Source organism: Oncorhynchus tshawytscha, linkage group LG17 (genome assembly GCF_018296145.1).
Source record: "Oncorhynchus tshawytscha isolate Ot180627B linkage group LG17, Otsh_v2.0, whole genome shotgun sequence".
In the NCBI taxonomy this organism is placed as follows: domain Eukaryota; kingdom Metazoa; phylum Chordata; class Actinopteri; order Salmoniformes; family Salmonidae; genus Oncorhynchus; species Oncorhynchus tshawytscha.
This window is the reverse complement of record NC_056445.1, coordinates 21982430-21997717: the sequence shown is the minus strand read 5'-3', so window position 1 is coordinate 21997717 and position 15288 is coordinate 21982430. Positions and strand designations below refer to the sequence as shown.

Below are 15288 nucleotides of genomic sequence, written 5' to 3'. Positions count from 1 at the left end.
AATGGCACCAATCACGAAATGTATGCTTGGATTAAGTTTGCACCATATCCTGTTCAGTCGCACGTATAGCCTAAATTATGTTTTATATATGTGTTTGGGTAGCCTAAAGTCATATCCTAGCCTACATGTTTTCATAGTTGTAGAATTTCAATGTATCGCGGCAAATTTTTATTTTTGGTGACGAGAATTTCCCATGTCTTAAAGCATTCTGATGCATTGCCACATGTTCGTAACTTGATCTCCATGACCGCATTGTGATTCTGGCGATGCATGGTAAAATGTTAAAGAATATTTTCAATAAGTGAGTTATGAAAAAGTTTCACCATTCTCAAGGTGGGTGGGTGGATTTATTAGAACGCAGCCCAAAACAATTATTGTTCGTTCCCGAACGTGCAAGCTAGGCTAATATGCTGCATGCATGTTTAATAACAATTTCCCACTCTGTAATTTGTCCATACCATCCAATAATGTACATGTTAGGAATGTAATTGAATATGGTCACTCATGTCGCTCCTTTGAAAATAATATATATTTTCAGCATAAAACATTTGTAAAAAATGTATAGGCCTGCCCGGCACATTTTAATTGAGCCTATATGCTACCTCATGTAGGCTAGCTGCGCTTTGGCCAATATGTAATTTGTTTAGGCTATATAGGCCTGTGTTCAGTTATTTTGTAATATACCAGAGCCCATAACTTGATATAACTATTCAACGCAAGCTGCACGTGTGCGTTTACCAGAGGTAAACTGTAGGTCAATCGCTGCAACACTTGGGATTGTTTTTATCTTGCCTCTAGTCTTTATGCATTACCATCATACCCCAATAACATGTCCTGGGTTGGTTTATATAGGACTATAGTTTCACGTTAACAATATGAAATGCAAAGGGGCACAATAAGCAAATATGGTGTGACTTTCCTTTTTCAATAACAACATTATCCTTGTTGGGAGACTACTGACAGTCTTGCTCTGGACATAGGTTGACAATTCTTAATAGTGTTGTAGGCTTATCAACCAATTACTGTAACAATATTTATTTATTTATTCCTGACCTTAATAATTATTGAACTTAAAGTAGTACCAGACCTAAAGGTGTTCTAGGATGACAAACGTTACACAGGAACATATAAAGAGACTGGACAGAGGAAATAATGTATTACATAGCACTCTGTTAGGCAACCAATTGTTAAAACCGTATTGCCAACAGTCAACCTTAGTTTGCCTGAATAGCATAGATTCCTCCATTACAAGATGTATTCCCTCTGTTTTGTATATTGAATAAACAAAATGTATTCTACTGTCAGCCCTCTTTCTTAGTATTGTACCTCATGTATGCATGTGTCCAACATGATATTGCCGTTTTGTCTGGCCCCTAGTATTATTCAAAACCAATGCAGAGGTCGGTGTGGGGGTGGGGCGATTCCTGTGGGAGTGAAAGGGGAATGGCTGTCCTCAGGTGAACTTGTCAGATTGGCCAGTGTGACAGGTGTAGAGTTGCCTTTCTTTTGTTGGCTTAAAAGACGGCCAAAGGATTGGAACTGTTTTTATTATCTGAAAATAATCTTCCTTAAATGAATGGAAGTGTAAAGCTAACATTCCTCTGACAGAAAATGTGCAAACACAAGGAGGTATGATTAGCCATAATTTGCCAGGGAAGCAGGTAGCCTAGTGGTTAGAACGTTGGACTAGTAACTGAAAGGTTGCAAGATCGAATCCCCAAGCTGACAAGGTACAAATCTGCTGTTCTGCGCCTGAACAAGGCAGTTAAACCGCTGTTATTGAAAATAAGAATTTGTTCTTAACTGACTTGCCTAGTTAAATAAATTAATGATTAACCAATAATTACTTCTAGGCTTTTACATGTAAGATTAATGAAGACGTTTGTGCAGGACAACTTCACTGGAACCTCCCTTTTTCCATGAGAGGTTATGATGGGGAGATGAGAATAAAGTGCATAATGTAAACCTGGACACTAATAACTAGCCTATCGGGTGTCTACGATTTCCTACAAGTATAATATAGAATTTGAACGGAGAAAGATGTGTGTAATATAAAAAAGGGTACTTATACTAATTACTAGCTTATCAGGTGATAAACTACATGCGTTTTTTTCAGTGAATATAATAGGGAATCTGAACTCGGATACTCACCAATACTGCTTTAACTATATACTGCCTTAACTAGATACTGCCATAACGTCATACTGTCTTAACTAGATACTGGCTTAACTAGATACTGCTATAACTTCATACTGCAATAACTATATACTGTCATAACAACATCATACTGCTGTGCTGTCTAATCAACTTTTAGACATGAATGTTCTAGTTGTACCAATGACCCTATCAACACACTGGGGTTCTTGTGTGAGAGCGAGTTCTTATGTGAGAGTGGCAGGTGAGTAGTGAGGAATAGGGGAGGTTTATTATGAGGCACCAGCCACAGGAAGCTCATCTGAGGAGGGAGAGTCCTTTTGAGGGGCCATTCATTTATATGGGCTGTGACTGCCAGGGTTTTCATCATCAGCTGAAGACTTGGTCCAATGGAGTAGTGCGATCCTCGCCACATTTATCCAGCCAGGAGAGAGCATCACCCAAGGAAGGTTTAGCGGCTGCATTATCAAGCTCCAATGCAGAGGCTTCTCACTCCGTCACACAAGCCTCACTTGCTATACAGTCATCACTTGGGAAGCCAGGTGTAATTTAGTGTATCATTCAAGGTGATTCAATTTACCTGGTTTCTGCACCACCCACTCATGTCGTGCACAACCAGGGAACTTGTTGATGTCTGGTTCCCAGTTGTCAGTGAGTTTGTGTTTCTCTGCATCTCCTATTTAGCGACAAGAACTGGATCAACATTTAAGAAGAATACTGTCAATTTTTTCTTTCAGTGAACAGAAATTAGTTTCTGCTTGTATCCCAATCCCCCTAAGACACATACACACTAAGGGGTTGGAACCACACTGAGCATATAAGGGTTAACTGTCTTGTTCAAAGGCACAACAGTAGGAGAAGACATGGAGAGAGGCTGGCTTAGCCAGGAAATGACTGCTGCGTATTTACCAGGGGTTTCTCCGGTTCCTTGATGAACTTTGATCCGAAGTAGGTCAACCAAATGAATGTGTAGCACAACCATTTCCCCACATAACTACCTAATTGTATTTGATATGACATTTGTCTTCCCCTTTAGTTAGTTACTGCAAAATAGGGATCTCCACTCTTCCCTTTACAATTGTGTTGGATTTTATGAAATGTATGATATTCTAATTTATATCCATTTTCAGTTAATAAATGTTAATGTATCAAAGCATTCTAAATTTACCTCACCCCCTGAGCTACTCACTGTCTTTGTCAAACATCCAAAAGCCACAATGTTTCTAATTGATTGGGCAACAAATGTAGTCAGATTTGCCTTAACTATTTTCATGAAAATTGAAAAATAACTAAATGAAGATTATCCCTACATGATGATACAACTACAGAATTAGCAAAATTACGGTAGTTCCACTACCATCTCTCTACCTGTGGAATATTTCCACTTGTTTTGCTTTTATGCTACTACAGTTTCTCATGCTTTGTGAGATGCCTGCAGGAAAAGGAAGAGAGAAGGCAAGGCTGGAATAGTTTCAGCATTCCACCTCAATGCCAGAAATTACCCCCAAAATCCTAGATATAGCCTAGTTCATTAACCATTATTTATAAACATTTGTTACATTAGAAGCATTAGAATCCCAAAACATCTTCCACCTTTTAAACAATATTTAAAATAAAATGTCACAGCTTAAAGTAGAATGGGGAGTCGTGCGTGAAGTAGGTCAATGTTACAGTAGTGAGCAGTGAGGTAAGGCGATAGCAGAAACTATCACGTCAAACACATGCTGGGGGAAAACTGGGACAAAGCCAGTGGTTAGACGCCCTCTTATGGTACTCATCACGTGCTGCACGACAGCCGGGGGAGAAAATGTCTGCCAGTGGTTGGTGTCTGGTCGGCAGATTTAGGTTGGAGAGTTCATTCACCTCACCTGCCAGGTTTATGGCTTTCAAGATGATCAGTTACAAGATGTAAGGCCATTTCCAGTTAGCTGAACTTAAAACTAATGTACACTGAGGAACATTTGTCAATGGGCTTACAATTGAGAGTTTATTTACAGTCCTTTCAAGTGGATGTTAGTTAGTGCATACATGCGTATCATGTGACTGATCAACACAAGAACATTTATATTTATAAGACGGTTTAAAATTCTTTTTATTTTGAAACTTTTTACACAATATTTTGCACACTCCCAGGCAGCTTGTAGTGAGTGATACACATGGTTGGAACGTTGTATGGGATGCTTGAGGTCAACATCCATTGAGTTGGTATTTGGACCATCTTCTGGGGAAAGCAAGTAACTGCATTCATTCGTTATTTTATTTTCTCAGTCCTCAGTTGAGGGTTTCAGTTGATTATCGGGGATATGTGAATGTTCTTCATGGAGGTTTTCAACATTGGCAAATATAAAATCTGGGGAATAAAACAAAACACCAACCCATTTTGTCTCTAGGCCTCCGTAATAGTGTCAGTGCTACAATAATGCATTGATTTGACCGTAGGTGAATTACAAATGATGAGTAATCAAAGCTAATGTGTCAGTTTTGTATGGTTCTTGTGCCTGTGGTTTAGGACCCTTGCAGTTAGGAGAAACCAATAGCCTTCCTGTTTCTCGGCCTTATGTCATAACGCCCCACCTGGCAGGAGCCATGCCTGATGTCATAACCCCCCACAAGGCAGGAGCCATGCCTGATGTCATAACCCCCCACAAGGCAGGAGCCATGCCAATCCAAGAGCTGTCTAGGAAACGGAAGGGGGATCTAGATAACAGGTAAGAGCAGAGAGACCTCACCTTTCACAAAGCAGCATAAAAATAACATTCTTATGTTTGTCTCTTACCCGGTGGACTTATATGTTGTGTTCTCCATGTCTTGCAGGGAAAATGGTGATGCTCAAATAGAGGAGCAACAGAGCAGGTAATTGAAGATTCTTTAGCAATGAATTTTATTTCAGCAATAATCTCTCAGAGCCAGGCCAAGTGCTAAAATGAATCATTTTAAATTATCATAACTATTTCCCATTCCAATTCAGATCGGAAGATGATGATCAACAGGTGAAAATAAAATGGTTCAGGTAAGAGCCTGGCATACATATTAATTTGGTATATTGATAGGGAGTTAAAGGCCAATGCAGCCATTTAAAAATCAAATCACTTCTGGGTAACAATTAAGTACCTTACTTTGACTGTTTTCAATCAACATGGTCGAAAAGAAACACAAATAGCTTCTTAGCAAGAACAATTTCTCGAGCAAGAATTTCGCTAGGACTGTCTGAGAGTGGTCCAGGGGAAAACTGAAAACGAGCAGTTTGGCAGATTCACCAGGCAGGCCAAAACTCCATCCCACCAAAACTGGCTGAAATTTCAGGATGTCATTTCAAACAACTCTTACACTAAAAGGGTATTATCATACATTTCACAGTATTATTCCAACATCATGTTGTGGAAATATATATAAAACACAGGAAAATCCAATTTTTGACTGAACTTGCTTTAACAAACAGGAGGATACTTTAATATTATATATGACATAATACTACAGTATTAGTAATACTAATACTGAGGCTGGTACGATGCGAGCAACCACATCAACATAAAGCCAATAATAACAATAACACACACCCTTTCATGTGTTGTTGCTTTTATAAATGATATCATGCTGACTTGATAGCAACCCATCAGACACCTGTATACTTAAGTGTGTGAGAGAGACAAATAAGTGTATTTGTGCCCTCACTCACAGGGAGCCACACAGCCAAATTGAAAAGCGGCGGAGGGACAAAATGAACACCCTTATTGACGAGCTGTCAGCCATGATCCCCTCATGGAACCCCATGGCCAAAAAGCTTGACAAACTCACGGTTCTGCGAATGGCTGTACAGCATCTGAAAGCCCTGAAAGGTAGGCCTCATCATCCCAAAACTGCCCCTACAATACAGTATCACACCAGGCAATCTGTGCAGCACCACACATCTCTTTAAGGTAGGTCTCATGAAGCTATACTAATGCAGTAACAGCCTAGGACACATTGTGGCGGCAAAATACACAGCTGTGCACAAATAGCTTGGTTCATTGCTGATAATATAGATGTAATATTTCTATATATTTGTAACTCAATTTATGATAGAAATGTCAAGCTCCTAAGGGACAGGTACAACACAGACAACAGCTCAGTGCTGTGTTCGTCTCGTCAGCAGGTGCCAGCAGTTCCTTTACTGATGTTAACTACAAACGCAAGCCTTCATTTCTGCCTCAGGATGATCTCAAGCACCTGGTGCTCACGGTAGGCCGCCCTTCAATCTCTTTCTCCAATCAACCAAGATCAATCCCATTTGGTATTGTGGCAGCAGTCACAACAGTGGGACAGGATTATTTGGTGTGTCAATTTACAGTTCTTGTGTGTTTTCTTGTGTGTCTTCTAGGCTCCAAAAATAGCTGATCATTTTGGTATTGATATGGGAAATATAATATTAACCAATAATATAGTGACCTAGGGTTATTCCTTTCAGATTACAATGATGAGGTGAAATCTACAATTGTGTGGTTTTTATTTTCAAAGTGCTGCATTTTATCCAAAGTTATGAGAGTGTGGTGGGCATGTTTCTTCTTCAGACTAAGTATACACTTTATTTTTTGGACAGTAACACAGTATACCCTCTGGTATTTTTCCATTCAGTTACCAACTAACTTTACTCTTTATCCCTAATTAGAACAGGATGTGTCAACCGCTCAATTCTATGTAGAATTAAATCATATAGAAATAGCCAGTTCTTTCCCCTCGCTTGGAGTGTTCTGTTGTTTAACCTGTGCCAGCTCTGATCTCCCACAAGTGTGCATGTTTGTCACACAGAGTCAGCCATTTTAGAGTAAACAGAGAGAGTAGATACACACAGATGGTTTATACACTGTAGCAGTTTCAGTGTTTTCATGGACCCAGAATGAAATATATTGAGGTCGTGCCATGTCTCATTTCCCCAGGCTGCAGATGGGTTCCTGTTCGTGGTGAGTTGTGACAGGGGGAAGATCCTCTTTACCTCAGAATCCGTCTCCAAGTTTCTCAACTACAGTCGGGTCAGTGAACTGGTTATACTTAAGCAATAAAGCCCGAGCGGGTGTGGTATACGGTCTGATATACCTTGGCTTTCAGCTTATTGAGGTGGATTCCAACAATGTCACTATCACTCAATCCTATCTGTTATCCACTTAAATACTCTCAATGACAGCTTTAGGAAAAGTCCATTACTTAACAGTGTTTATTCCATTCATTTAGTTCCATGGTTTGGTTTTCTTTGGCCATTTGTAACAGGCACCCCATGCCCCTACCACTCTCATTGATTGTTAGCTAGTGATGGCTAAAGTTAGCTGACGTTTGTAGTGGCTGTCTAAAGAAAACTGAACCATGGATTATATATTCTCCTGGCCCATAGACCACTTACATGGTGAGGAACTATCTAACATCAAAATGTAAAATACTGAAATTCCCTTTTAATACCTTAGAATTTCTGTACTATAGTAAAGTTGTACCTGAATCTGTTTCATGCTTTATATTGTGGAGATGATGCTTGAAGTGGAGACCGGAGGTTTAACCAGAAAGTTCAGGTGGATCTGAAGTGGGGATCTGAATCATTTGTTTCCCCTAGTTCAGAAGTATAGTTGGCTAGCTAGCTAGCTCACACAAGATTTGGTTCCAGGTTCTGAGATGAATATTTTGGTTCTGATAATTAAAGTGCTGTTTTTGTTTACAGTTGGAACTAATTGGACAGAGTCTTTTTGATTATGTCCACCCGAAGGACATTAGTAAAGTGAAAGAGCAGCTGTCAGCCTCAGGATTATACCCTCGTGAACGGCTCATAGATGCCAAAAGTAAGTCTGCAAAGACTTTATTTAAATGTATCTGTTGCTGGGATTTTCATATCTATTTCTCTCTGTGTTTTGATTTGTTTGTGTCTTGTTGAGATTCAGTTAAAGCTATGTCACCACTATAACGGTATTACTTTAAAGAAAGTTGCAGCTTTTATCTCAGTTCTATTAGCACAGGGGAAAGAGCAGAGAGGCTGGGTTCTGTTTGTTGTTGCTTTACTGGTTTCCACTTTGCCCTCGTTCTCTTTTGAGGTCACAGTCACTTTCTTTTTATGTTCCGTCTTCAATGTGTTTTTTAATATTGTAAATATAATATGATGTTGTTGGATCATAGGCTCTCCCGGTTCTTTAGCAGGGTTACAGGTGCAGGACCTTCCTGTGGGAGCAGTTCAACTGTGTACAGGGGCACGGCGCTCCTTCTTCTGCCGCATGAAGCACAGCAGAACAGTTATGAAGACAGAAGACAAAACCATCCAGCACAGCAGCTCCAAGAAAAAGGGTGAGAGAGCCATGCAGAGACACCTTCACTAAATACATCGTCAGAACAGAGCGAAACGTGGTGGTCATCAACCCAGAAGTACAATTTATTTTTCTTGATTCCACCTCACTGAGGTTAGACCTGATAGGGCCTTGATTGGAATTGCATGTAGGGGTTAAGTGTAAACACAAGTTTTATGTACACTGTCTCCCCCTGTAGAGTCTCAACGATACTGCACTGTCCATTGCACTGGTTACATGCGGAGTTGGCCCTCCACCCAGCTGGATGCTGAGAGCGATGATAACGAGTCCTCCCATCTGTCCTGCCTGGTTGCTGTGTGCCGCGTTCACCCTAACAATGCCTGTCAGCCCTCACGAGAGATCAAGGTCAAACCCACCCAGTTTGTCACTCGCTTTGCAATTGACGGCAAGTTCATCTTCGTAGACCAACAGTAAGTTGTCTCTCTTATCCCCTCCTCAAACCTTTTTGCGATTTTCGCTCATTATTAAATATTCTTGGCAAGTGTTGGCATAATTTTGAACCAATACTGTTCATAAGGGGGCATTGTGGGCATAGCCTTCACGTGGTGAAAAACACTGCGAGGAATATAAAACTGAATCTATACCCTGTGAAAGTAACCGCCCCTTTCGATTTACTTCTGGATCAAGTCCGCTAATCTTTTGAACAGGCTTACCGATTATATAATCAAATCCGTAATATATACAGTATATACAGTTATTTGTTTTTACTGAGTTTTTGCACTTAAGACCATTGCACTACGTTTTTGCCCATTGAAGACCATTCAAAAAGCCTACAAAAGTTTTTTTAAACTACAAGGCTGAGGGGCAGTCACTTCCTGGTAACTTTCATAGAGTATTGTTCTCAGAGTTTTGTTCAGATTCTCTTTCAGCTGAGTTGAGTATGTTTTGATACATACTGTAATGTTAGCCAAGGCTAAGTTAAATTGGCCTTGGTTAACATTACAGTTATACCCTGGGTAACCCAACCTGTGCTTGTATTAACAGCGAAAGAAAGAAACAAATAAAGAGAAAAGCAATGACGTTGGTTAAGGCAGGCCTGGCAGGCAGTCATCTTGGATAGGGTTTGCCATGGCACCCCCTACCCATACCACAGTGGCTGTAAGTGTAATGGGGCTACCCCAAGTTTTCCAGCAACTGGTCTGAATGCATTCCAAATGAGACAATATAGCCCTTGAAGAGATGACTGTACTGATTATTTCAAGAGATGGCAACAGTACAATACTAATACTATTGGTTTGAAATACAGATTATAAATTGAAAAATGTTTACTTGGAACATTGTGTTGGAAATATATTTTTTTATATAGTAAGCATGTCAAGATAAAGACCTTCTAACTTATCAATTGTCAAATAGGCAGCTCCATTTCACAACAGGAGCCCTTTCACATATGTGGATTTGTTATTGTGACCCAGGCTGTCCTAAAATGTAACACTGGTGGTGAGATCTTCTGACCAAGAGAGTGCATTGAAGGCGTCAGTCCTGTTTGATTTACAGTTGAAGTCGGAAGTTTACATACACCTTAGCCAACTACATTTAAACTTAGTTTCACAATTCCTGACATTTAATCCTAGTAAAAATTCCCTGTCTTAGGTCATGTCACGAACGTCGTTGTAAGCATCGGACCAAAATGCAGCGTTGTTTGGGTTCATCATCTTTTATTATGGGAACCGGCACAAAAAACAATAAAGAGCAAAGAAACTAACGTGCAGCTTTGTCGTGCTCAAAGGCAACAATACAAAAACAAGATCCCACAACAAACAGGTGGGAAAAGGCTGCCTAAATATGATCCCCAATCAGAGTCAACGATAGACCGCTGCCTCTGATTGGGAACCATACCAGGCCAACATAGAAATAACAAAACTAGGCTCTGGACTGGGAACCCTCACACGAGGCTCTGGACTAGTAACCCTCACTGGAGGCTCCGGGCCATGGATCATCACTGGACGCTCCGGGCCATGGATCATCACTGGAGGCTCCGGGCCATGGATCATCACTGGAGGCTCCGGGCCATGGATCATCACTGGAGGCCCCGGGCTATGGATCATCACTGGAGGCCCCGGGCCATGGATCATCACTGGAGGCTCCGGGCCATGGATCATCACTGGAGGCTCCGGGCCATGGATCATCACTGGAGGCTCCGGGCCATGGATCATCACTGGAGGCCCCGGGCCATGGATCCGTCACTGGAGGCTCCGGACTTCAGACCGTCACTGGAGGCTCTGGACTGCAGACCGTCGCTGGAGGCCTGTTGCGTGGAGCTGACATGGCGTACCAGGCTGGGGAGACGCGCAGGAGGTCTGGAGCATGGAGCTGGCGCAGGGCGTACCAGGCTGGGGAGACGCACTGGAGGCCGGGTGCGTGGTACCGGCACAGGAAGTACCGGCCTTGGGAGACGCACAGGAGGCCTAGAGTGTGGAGCCAGCACAGGACGTACTGGGCTGTGAAGGCGCACTAGAGGTCTGGAACGTAGAGCTGGCACAACGTGTCCTGGACAGATGACAACCTTAGCACGGCAAGTGCGGGGAGCTGGCACAGGACGTACCGGGCTGTGGAGGCGCACTGGAGACACAGTGCATAGAACCGGCACACATTGTACCGGAACGATAACACGCTCCTCAAAGCAAGTGTGGAGAGCTGGCACAGGACGTACTGGGCTGTGGAGGCGACCTGGAGACCTGGTGTGTGGAGCCGGCACAGATGGTACCGGACAGATGACATGCTCCTCAGGACAAATACGGGGAGCTGACACAGGTTGCACGGCTAATATGCTCCTCAGGGCGACTGTCTTGCCTCTCCAGCCAAACCAACAGCTCTTCCGCTTCATTCTCTTCACATTTCGCCAACCACTCCTCGAAGGTCTCTATCTCACCCCTCCGTTAATTTTCTCTCAATCTCTCCATCGCTTCCTCCATGGTCTCTGACTCACCCCTCAGCGTCGACGACCACCCCATGTACCCCACCCTAAAAAATGTTTGGAGGCTGCTGCTTGGGCCTACGTCGTGGCCACGTACCCCAGTGTCGTCGCTGTCCCTCCTTCGATGCTTCCGCCTGCTTCCATGGCAGGCTTTTGTCTCCTGCCATTATTTCGTCCCAAGTCCAGGATGTCCTCCACTCCTGGCTTTCCTCCCAGGCCAGGATCCCTGCTCCTCCTGGGCACGCTGCTTGGTCCGTGGGTGGTGGGATCTTCTGTCTCGAACGTCGTTGTAAACATCGGACCAAAATGCAGCGTGGTTTGGGTTCATCATCTTTTATTATGAGAACCGGCACAAAAAAGAAAAAAGAAACTAATGTACAACTTTGTCGTGCTCAAGGCAACAATACAAAAACAAGATCCCACAACAAACAGGTGGGAAAAGGCTGCCTAAATATGATCCCCAATCAGAGACAACAATAGACAGCTGCCTCTGACTGGGAACCATACCAGGCCAACATAGAAATAACAAAACTAGAATGCCCACCCTAGTCACACCCCAACCTAACCCAAAATAGAGAATAAAGGATCTCTAAGGTCAGGGCGTGACAGGTCAGTTAGGATCACCACTTTATTTTAAGAATGTGAAATGTCAGAATAATAGTAGAGAATGATTTATTTCACCTTTTATTTATTTCATCACATTCTCAGTGGGTCAGAAGTTTACATACACTCAATTAGTATTTGGTAGCATTGCCTTTTAAATTGGTTAGCTTGGGTCAAACGTTTCAGGTGGCCTTCCACAAGCTTCACACAATAAGTTGGGTGAATTTTGGCCCATTCCTCCTGACAGAGCAAGTGTAACTGAGTCAGGTTTGTAGGCTTCCTTGCTCGCACACGCCTTTTCAGTTCTGCCCACAAATGTTCTATGGGATTGAGGTCAGGGCTTTGTGATGGCCACTCCAAGACCTTGACTTTGTTGTCTCTAAGCCATTTTTCCACAACTTTGGAAGTATGCTTGTGGCCATTGTCCATTTGGAAGACCCATTTGCGACCAAGCTTAACTTCCTGACTGATGTCTTGAGATGTTGCTTCAATATTTCCACGAGCACCAGTCCCTCCTGCAGCAAAGCACCCCCACAACATGATGCTGCCACCCCCGTGATTCACGGTTGGGATGGTGTTCTTCGGCTTGCAAGCCTCCCCCTTTTCCTCCAAACATAACGATGGTCATTATGGCCAAGCAGTTCTATTTTTGTTTCATCAGACCAGAGGACATTTCTCCAAAAAGTATGATCTCTGTCCCCATGTGCAGTTGCAACCCGTAATCTTGCTTTTTTATGGTGGTTTTGGAGCAGTGGCTTCTTCCTTGCTGAGCAGCCTTTCAGGTTATGTCGATATAGGACTCGTTTTACTGTGGATATAGTCACTTTTGTACCTGTTTCTTCTAGCATCTTCACAAGGTCCTTTGCTGCTGTTCTGGGATTGATTTGCACTTTTCGTACCAAACTACATTCATCTCTAGGAGACAGAATGCGTCTCCTTCCTGAGCGGTATGATGGCTGTGTGGTCTCATGGTGTTTATACTTGCGTACTATTGTTTGTACAGATGAACGTGTTACCTTCAGGCGTTTGGGAATTTCTCCTAAGGATGAACCAGACTTGTGGAGGTCTACAATTTTTTTTCTAAGGTTTTGGCTGATTTGTTTTGATTTTCCCATGATGTCAAGCAAAGTGGCACTGAGTTTGAAGGTAGGCCTTGAAATACATCCACAGGTACACCTCCAATTGACTCAAATGATGTCAATTAGCCTATCGGAAGCTTCTAAAGCCACAACATAATTTTCTGGAATTTTCCAAGCTGTTTAAAGTCACAGTCAACTTAGTGTATGTAAACTTCTGACCCACTGGAATTGTGATACAGTGAATTACAAGTGAAATAATCTGTCTGTAAACAATTGTTGGAAAAATGAATTGTCATGCACAAAGTAGATGTCCTAACCGACTTGCCAAAAGTATAGTTTGTTAACAAGGAATGTGTGGAGTGGTTGAAAAACAAGTTTTAATGACTCCAACCCAAGTGTATGGTAACTTCCGACTTCAACTGTATGTTTACAGTATAATTCATATTATCTGTAAGTGATTTTATTTGTGTTACTTTTGAGTGAAATCCTTTCTACTTTGGCATTTGATCCCAATTCAGAGACCAAGAACCAAGCTCACTTTAACGTGGTCGAATGTTTGACAATCATTCCATTTACTCTTTTCCATAGAAACAGAAAGTCTGCATCATGTACATTGATGGTTATAGTTAGCATTTATTGTGCCTTTCTGAAATGATGTACATAGTTAGAGCTGGTAAGTGGACAAAAGATATCAACCTGGGACTGTAGAAGGTTTAGAAAGAATAACAGCATCCTTGTTTCTGTCCTTCAGAGCCACTACTGTTCTGGGCTACTTGCCACAGGAACTACTGGGGACGTCTTGTTATGAGTACTTCCACCAGGACGACCTGCAACACCTCGCAGAGACACATAGGAAAGGTAATGGAGAATAGTTTGGTTGTCTTTCGTATCTACGTATGGGTGAGAACCATATGTTCTCCAGATGTGCAGGGTGCTCAAACAGATATGAATTTTATTTCGGGTTACAGAAAATGACCAGGTTCTTACCTTTGTCGCATGGTAAAATGGTAATTACACCATAATACCCTGTGCATTACTTGTTTTTTTATTGGGGGTGGGGGGTGACTCAAGCACATTTCAGTAATAGAGGTGCTGTTTTGTGTCTCAACAGTTCTCCGCAGTAAAGAGAAGATTGAGACCAGCTGCTACAAGTTCAAAACAAAACTTGGCTCCTTCGTCATGCTTCAAAGTCAGTGGTTTAGTTTTATAAACCCTTGGACCAAAGAAGTGGAGTTTATTGTGTCAACAAACCGAGTTTTGTAAGTGCCTTTTCACATTAGGTCTAGATTGTGGGTTGGCCTCCCGGGTGGCGCAGTGGTTGCTGTGCCACCAGGGACTCTGGGTTCGCGCCCAGGCTCTGTCGTAACCGGCCGCGACCGGGAGGTCCGTGGGGCGACGCACAATTGGCCTAGCGTCGTCCGGGTTAGGGAGGGTTTGGCCGGTAGGGATATCCTTGTCTCATCGCGCACCAGCGACTCCTGTGGCGAGCCGGGCGCAGTGCGCACTAGCCAAGGTTGCCAGGTGCACGGTGTTTCCTCCGACACATTGGTGCGGCTGGCTTCCGGGTTGGATGCGCGCTGTGTTAAGAAGCAGTGCGGCTTGGTTGGGTTGTGTATTGGAGGACAGGAGTTGTAGCTATGAGACAAGATAGTAGCTACTAAAACAATTGGACACCATGAAATTGAGGAGAAAAAGGGGTAAAATTCAATAACAAAAAAAATAGATTGTGGGTTGAATAATCTATAATGATATTCAGTAAAAATACATTTAATTTAATTATCTGCTTCGAATCAAGACACAATTTCAGTCAAAATTGTCCCATTTTGGACCCAAAATGTAGCTGCTGTTCGAGAGTCCTCAGCGTTGTACTAATGACATCTTACAAGGGATGTACAATGATTTGTCGTCTGTTCCCTCTCCACACACAGGGGACCTGGTCACACAGAAACTGAACAGCCGAGCAGCTCCAAGATGTTGGACGGTAAGGAAAGGAATATTCGTCCTGGTCATTCTGGATATAGTTTGGGTGTTTTTGACCGACCTCAGCTCACTGTCCTGACCCCTCCCTCTGTTACAGAAGAGAGAAAACGTACTATCCTTATCCCTGGCATCTCCAGTGGCATGGCCACTATGATCTACGCTGGCAGCATAGGGACCCAGATAGCAAATGAGCTCTTGGACTCCAACAGGTTTGTTGCATGTATTATGGCATTGTAATCCAAGA

At 42.6% G+C, this 15288-nt stretch overlaps 1 protein-coding gene across 8 annotated transcripts in view; it reads left to right on the top strand.

Annotated features, from left to right (window-relative positions):
* LOC112217072 (aryl hydrocarbon receptor nuclear translocator-like protein 1) overlaps positions 1-15288 on the top strand; it is a 30372-nt gene that overhangs the window by 2297 nt on the left and 12787 nt on the right. For 4 of the 8 annotated variants that reach the window (XM_024377339.2, XM_042300415.1, XM_024377334.2 and 1 more), the window contains exons 2-14: positions 4664-4862; positions 4969-5007; positions 5123-5164; positions 5833-5990; positions 6284-6372; positions 7068-7160; positions 7835-7952; positions 8284-8448; positions 8647-8878; positions 13816-13922; positions 14176-14323; positions 14993-15045; positions 15142-15253. In XM_024377339.2, coding sequence (XP_024233107.1) covers positions 4664-4862; positions 4969-5007; positions 5123-5164; positions 5833-5990; positions 6284-6372; positions 7068-7160; positions 7835-7952; positions 8284-8448; positions 8647-8878; positions 13816-13922; positions 14176-14323; positions 14993-15045; positions 15142-15253 — 1555 coding nt within the window. The remainder of the gene's footprint in view (positions 1-4663; positions 4863-4968; positions 5008-5122; positions 5165-5832; positions 5991-6283; positions 6373-7067; positions 7161-7834; positions 7953-8283; positions 8449-8646; positions 8879-13815; positions 13923-14175; positions 14324-14992; positions 15046-15141; positions 15254-15288) is intronic. The other 4 variants (XM_024377336.2, XM_024377333.2, XM_024377338.2 and 1 more) reach the window with 4 other exon arrangements.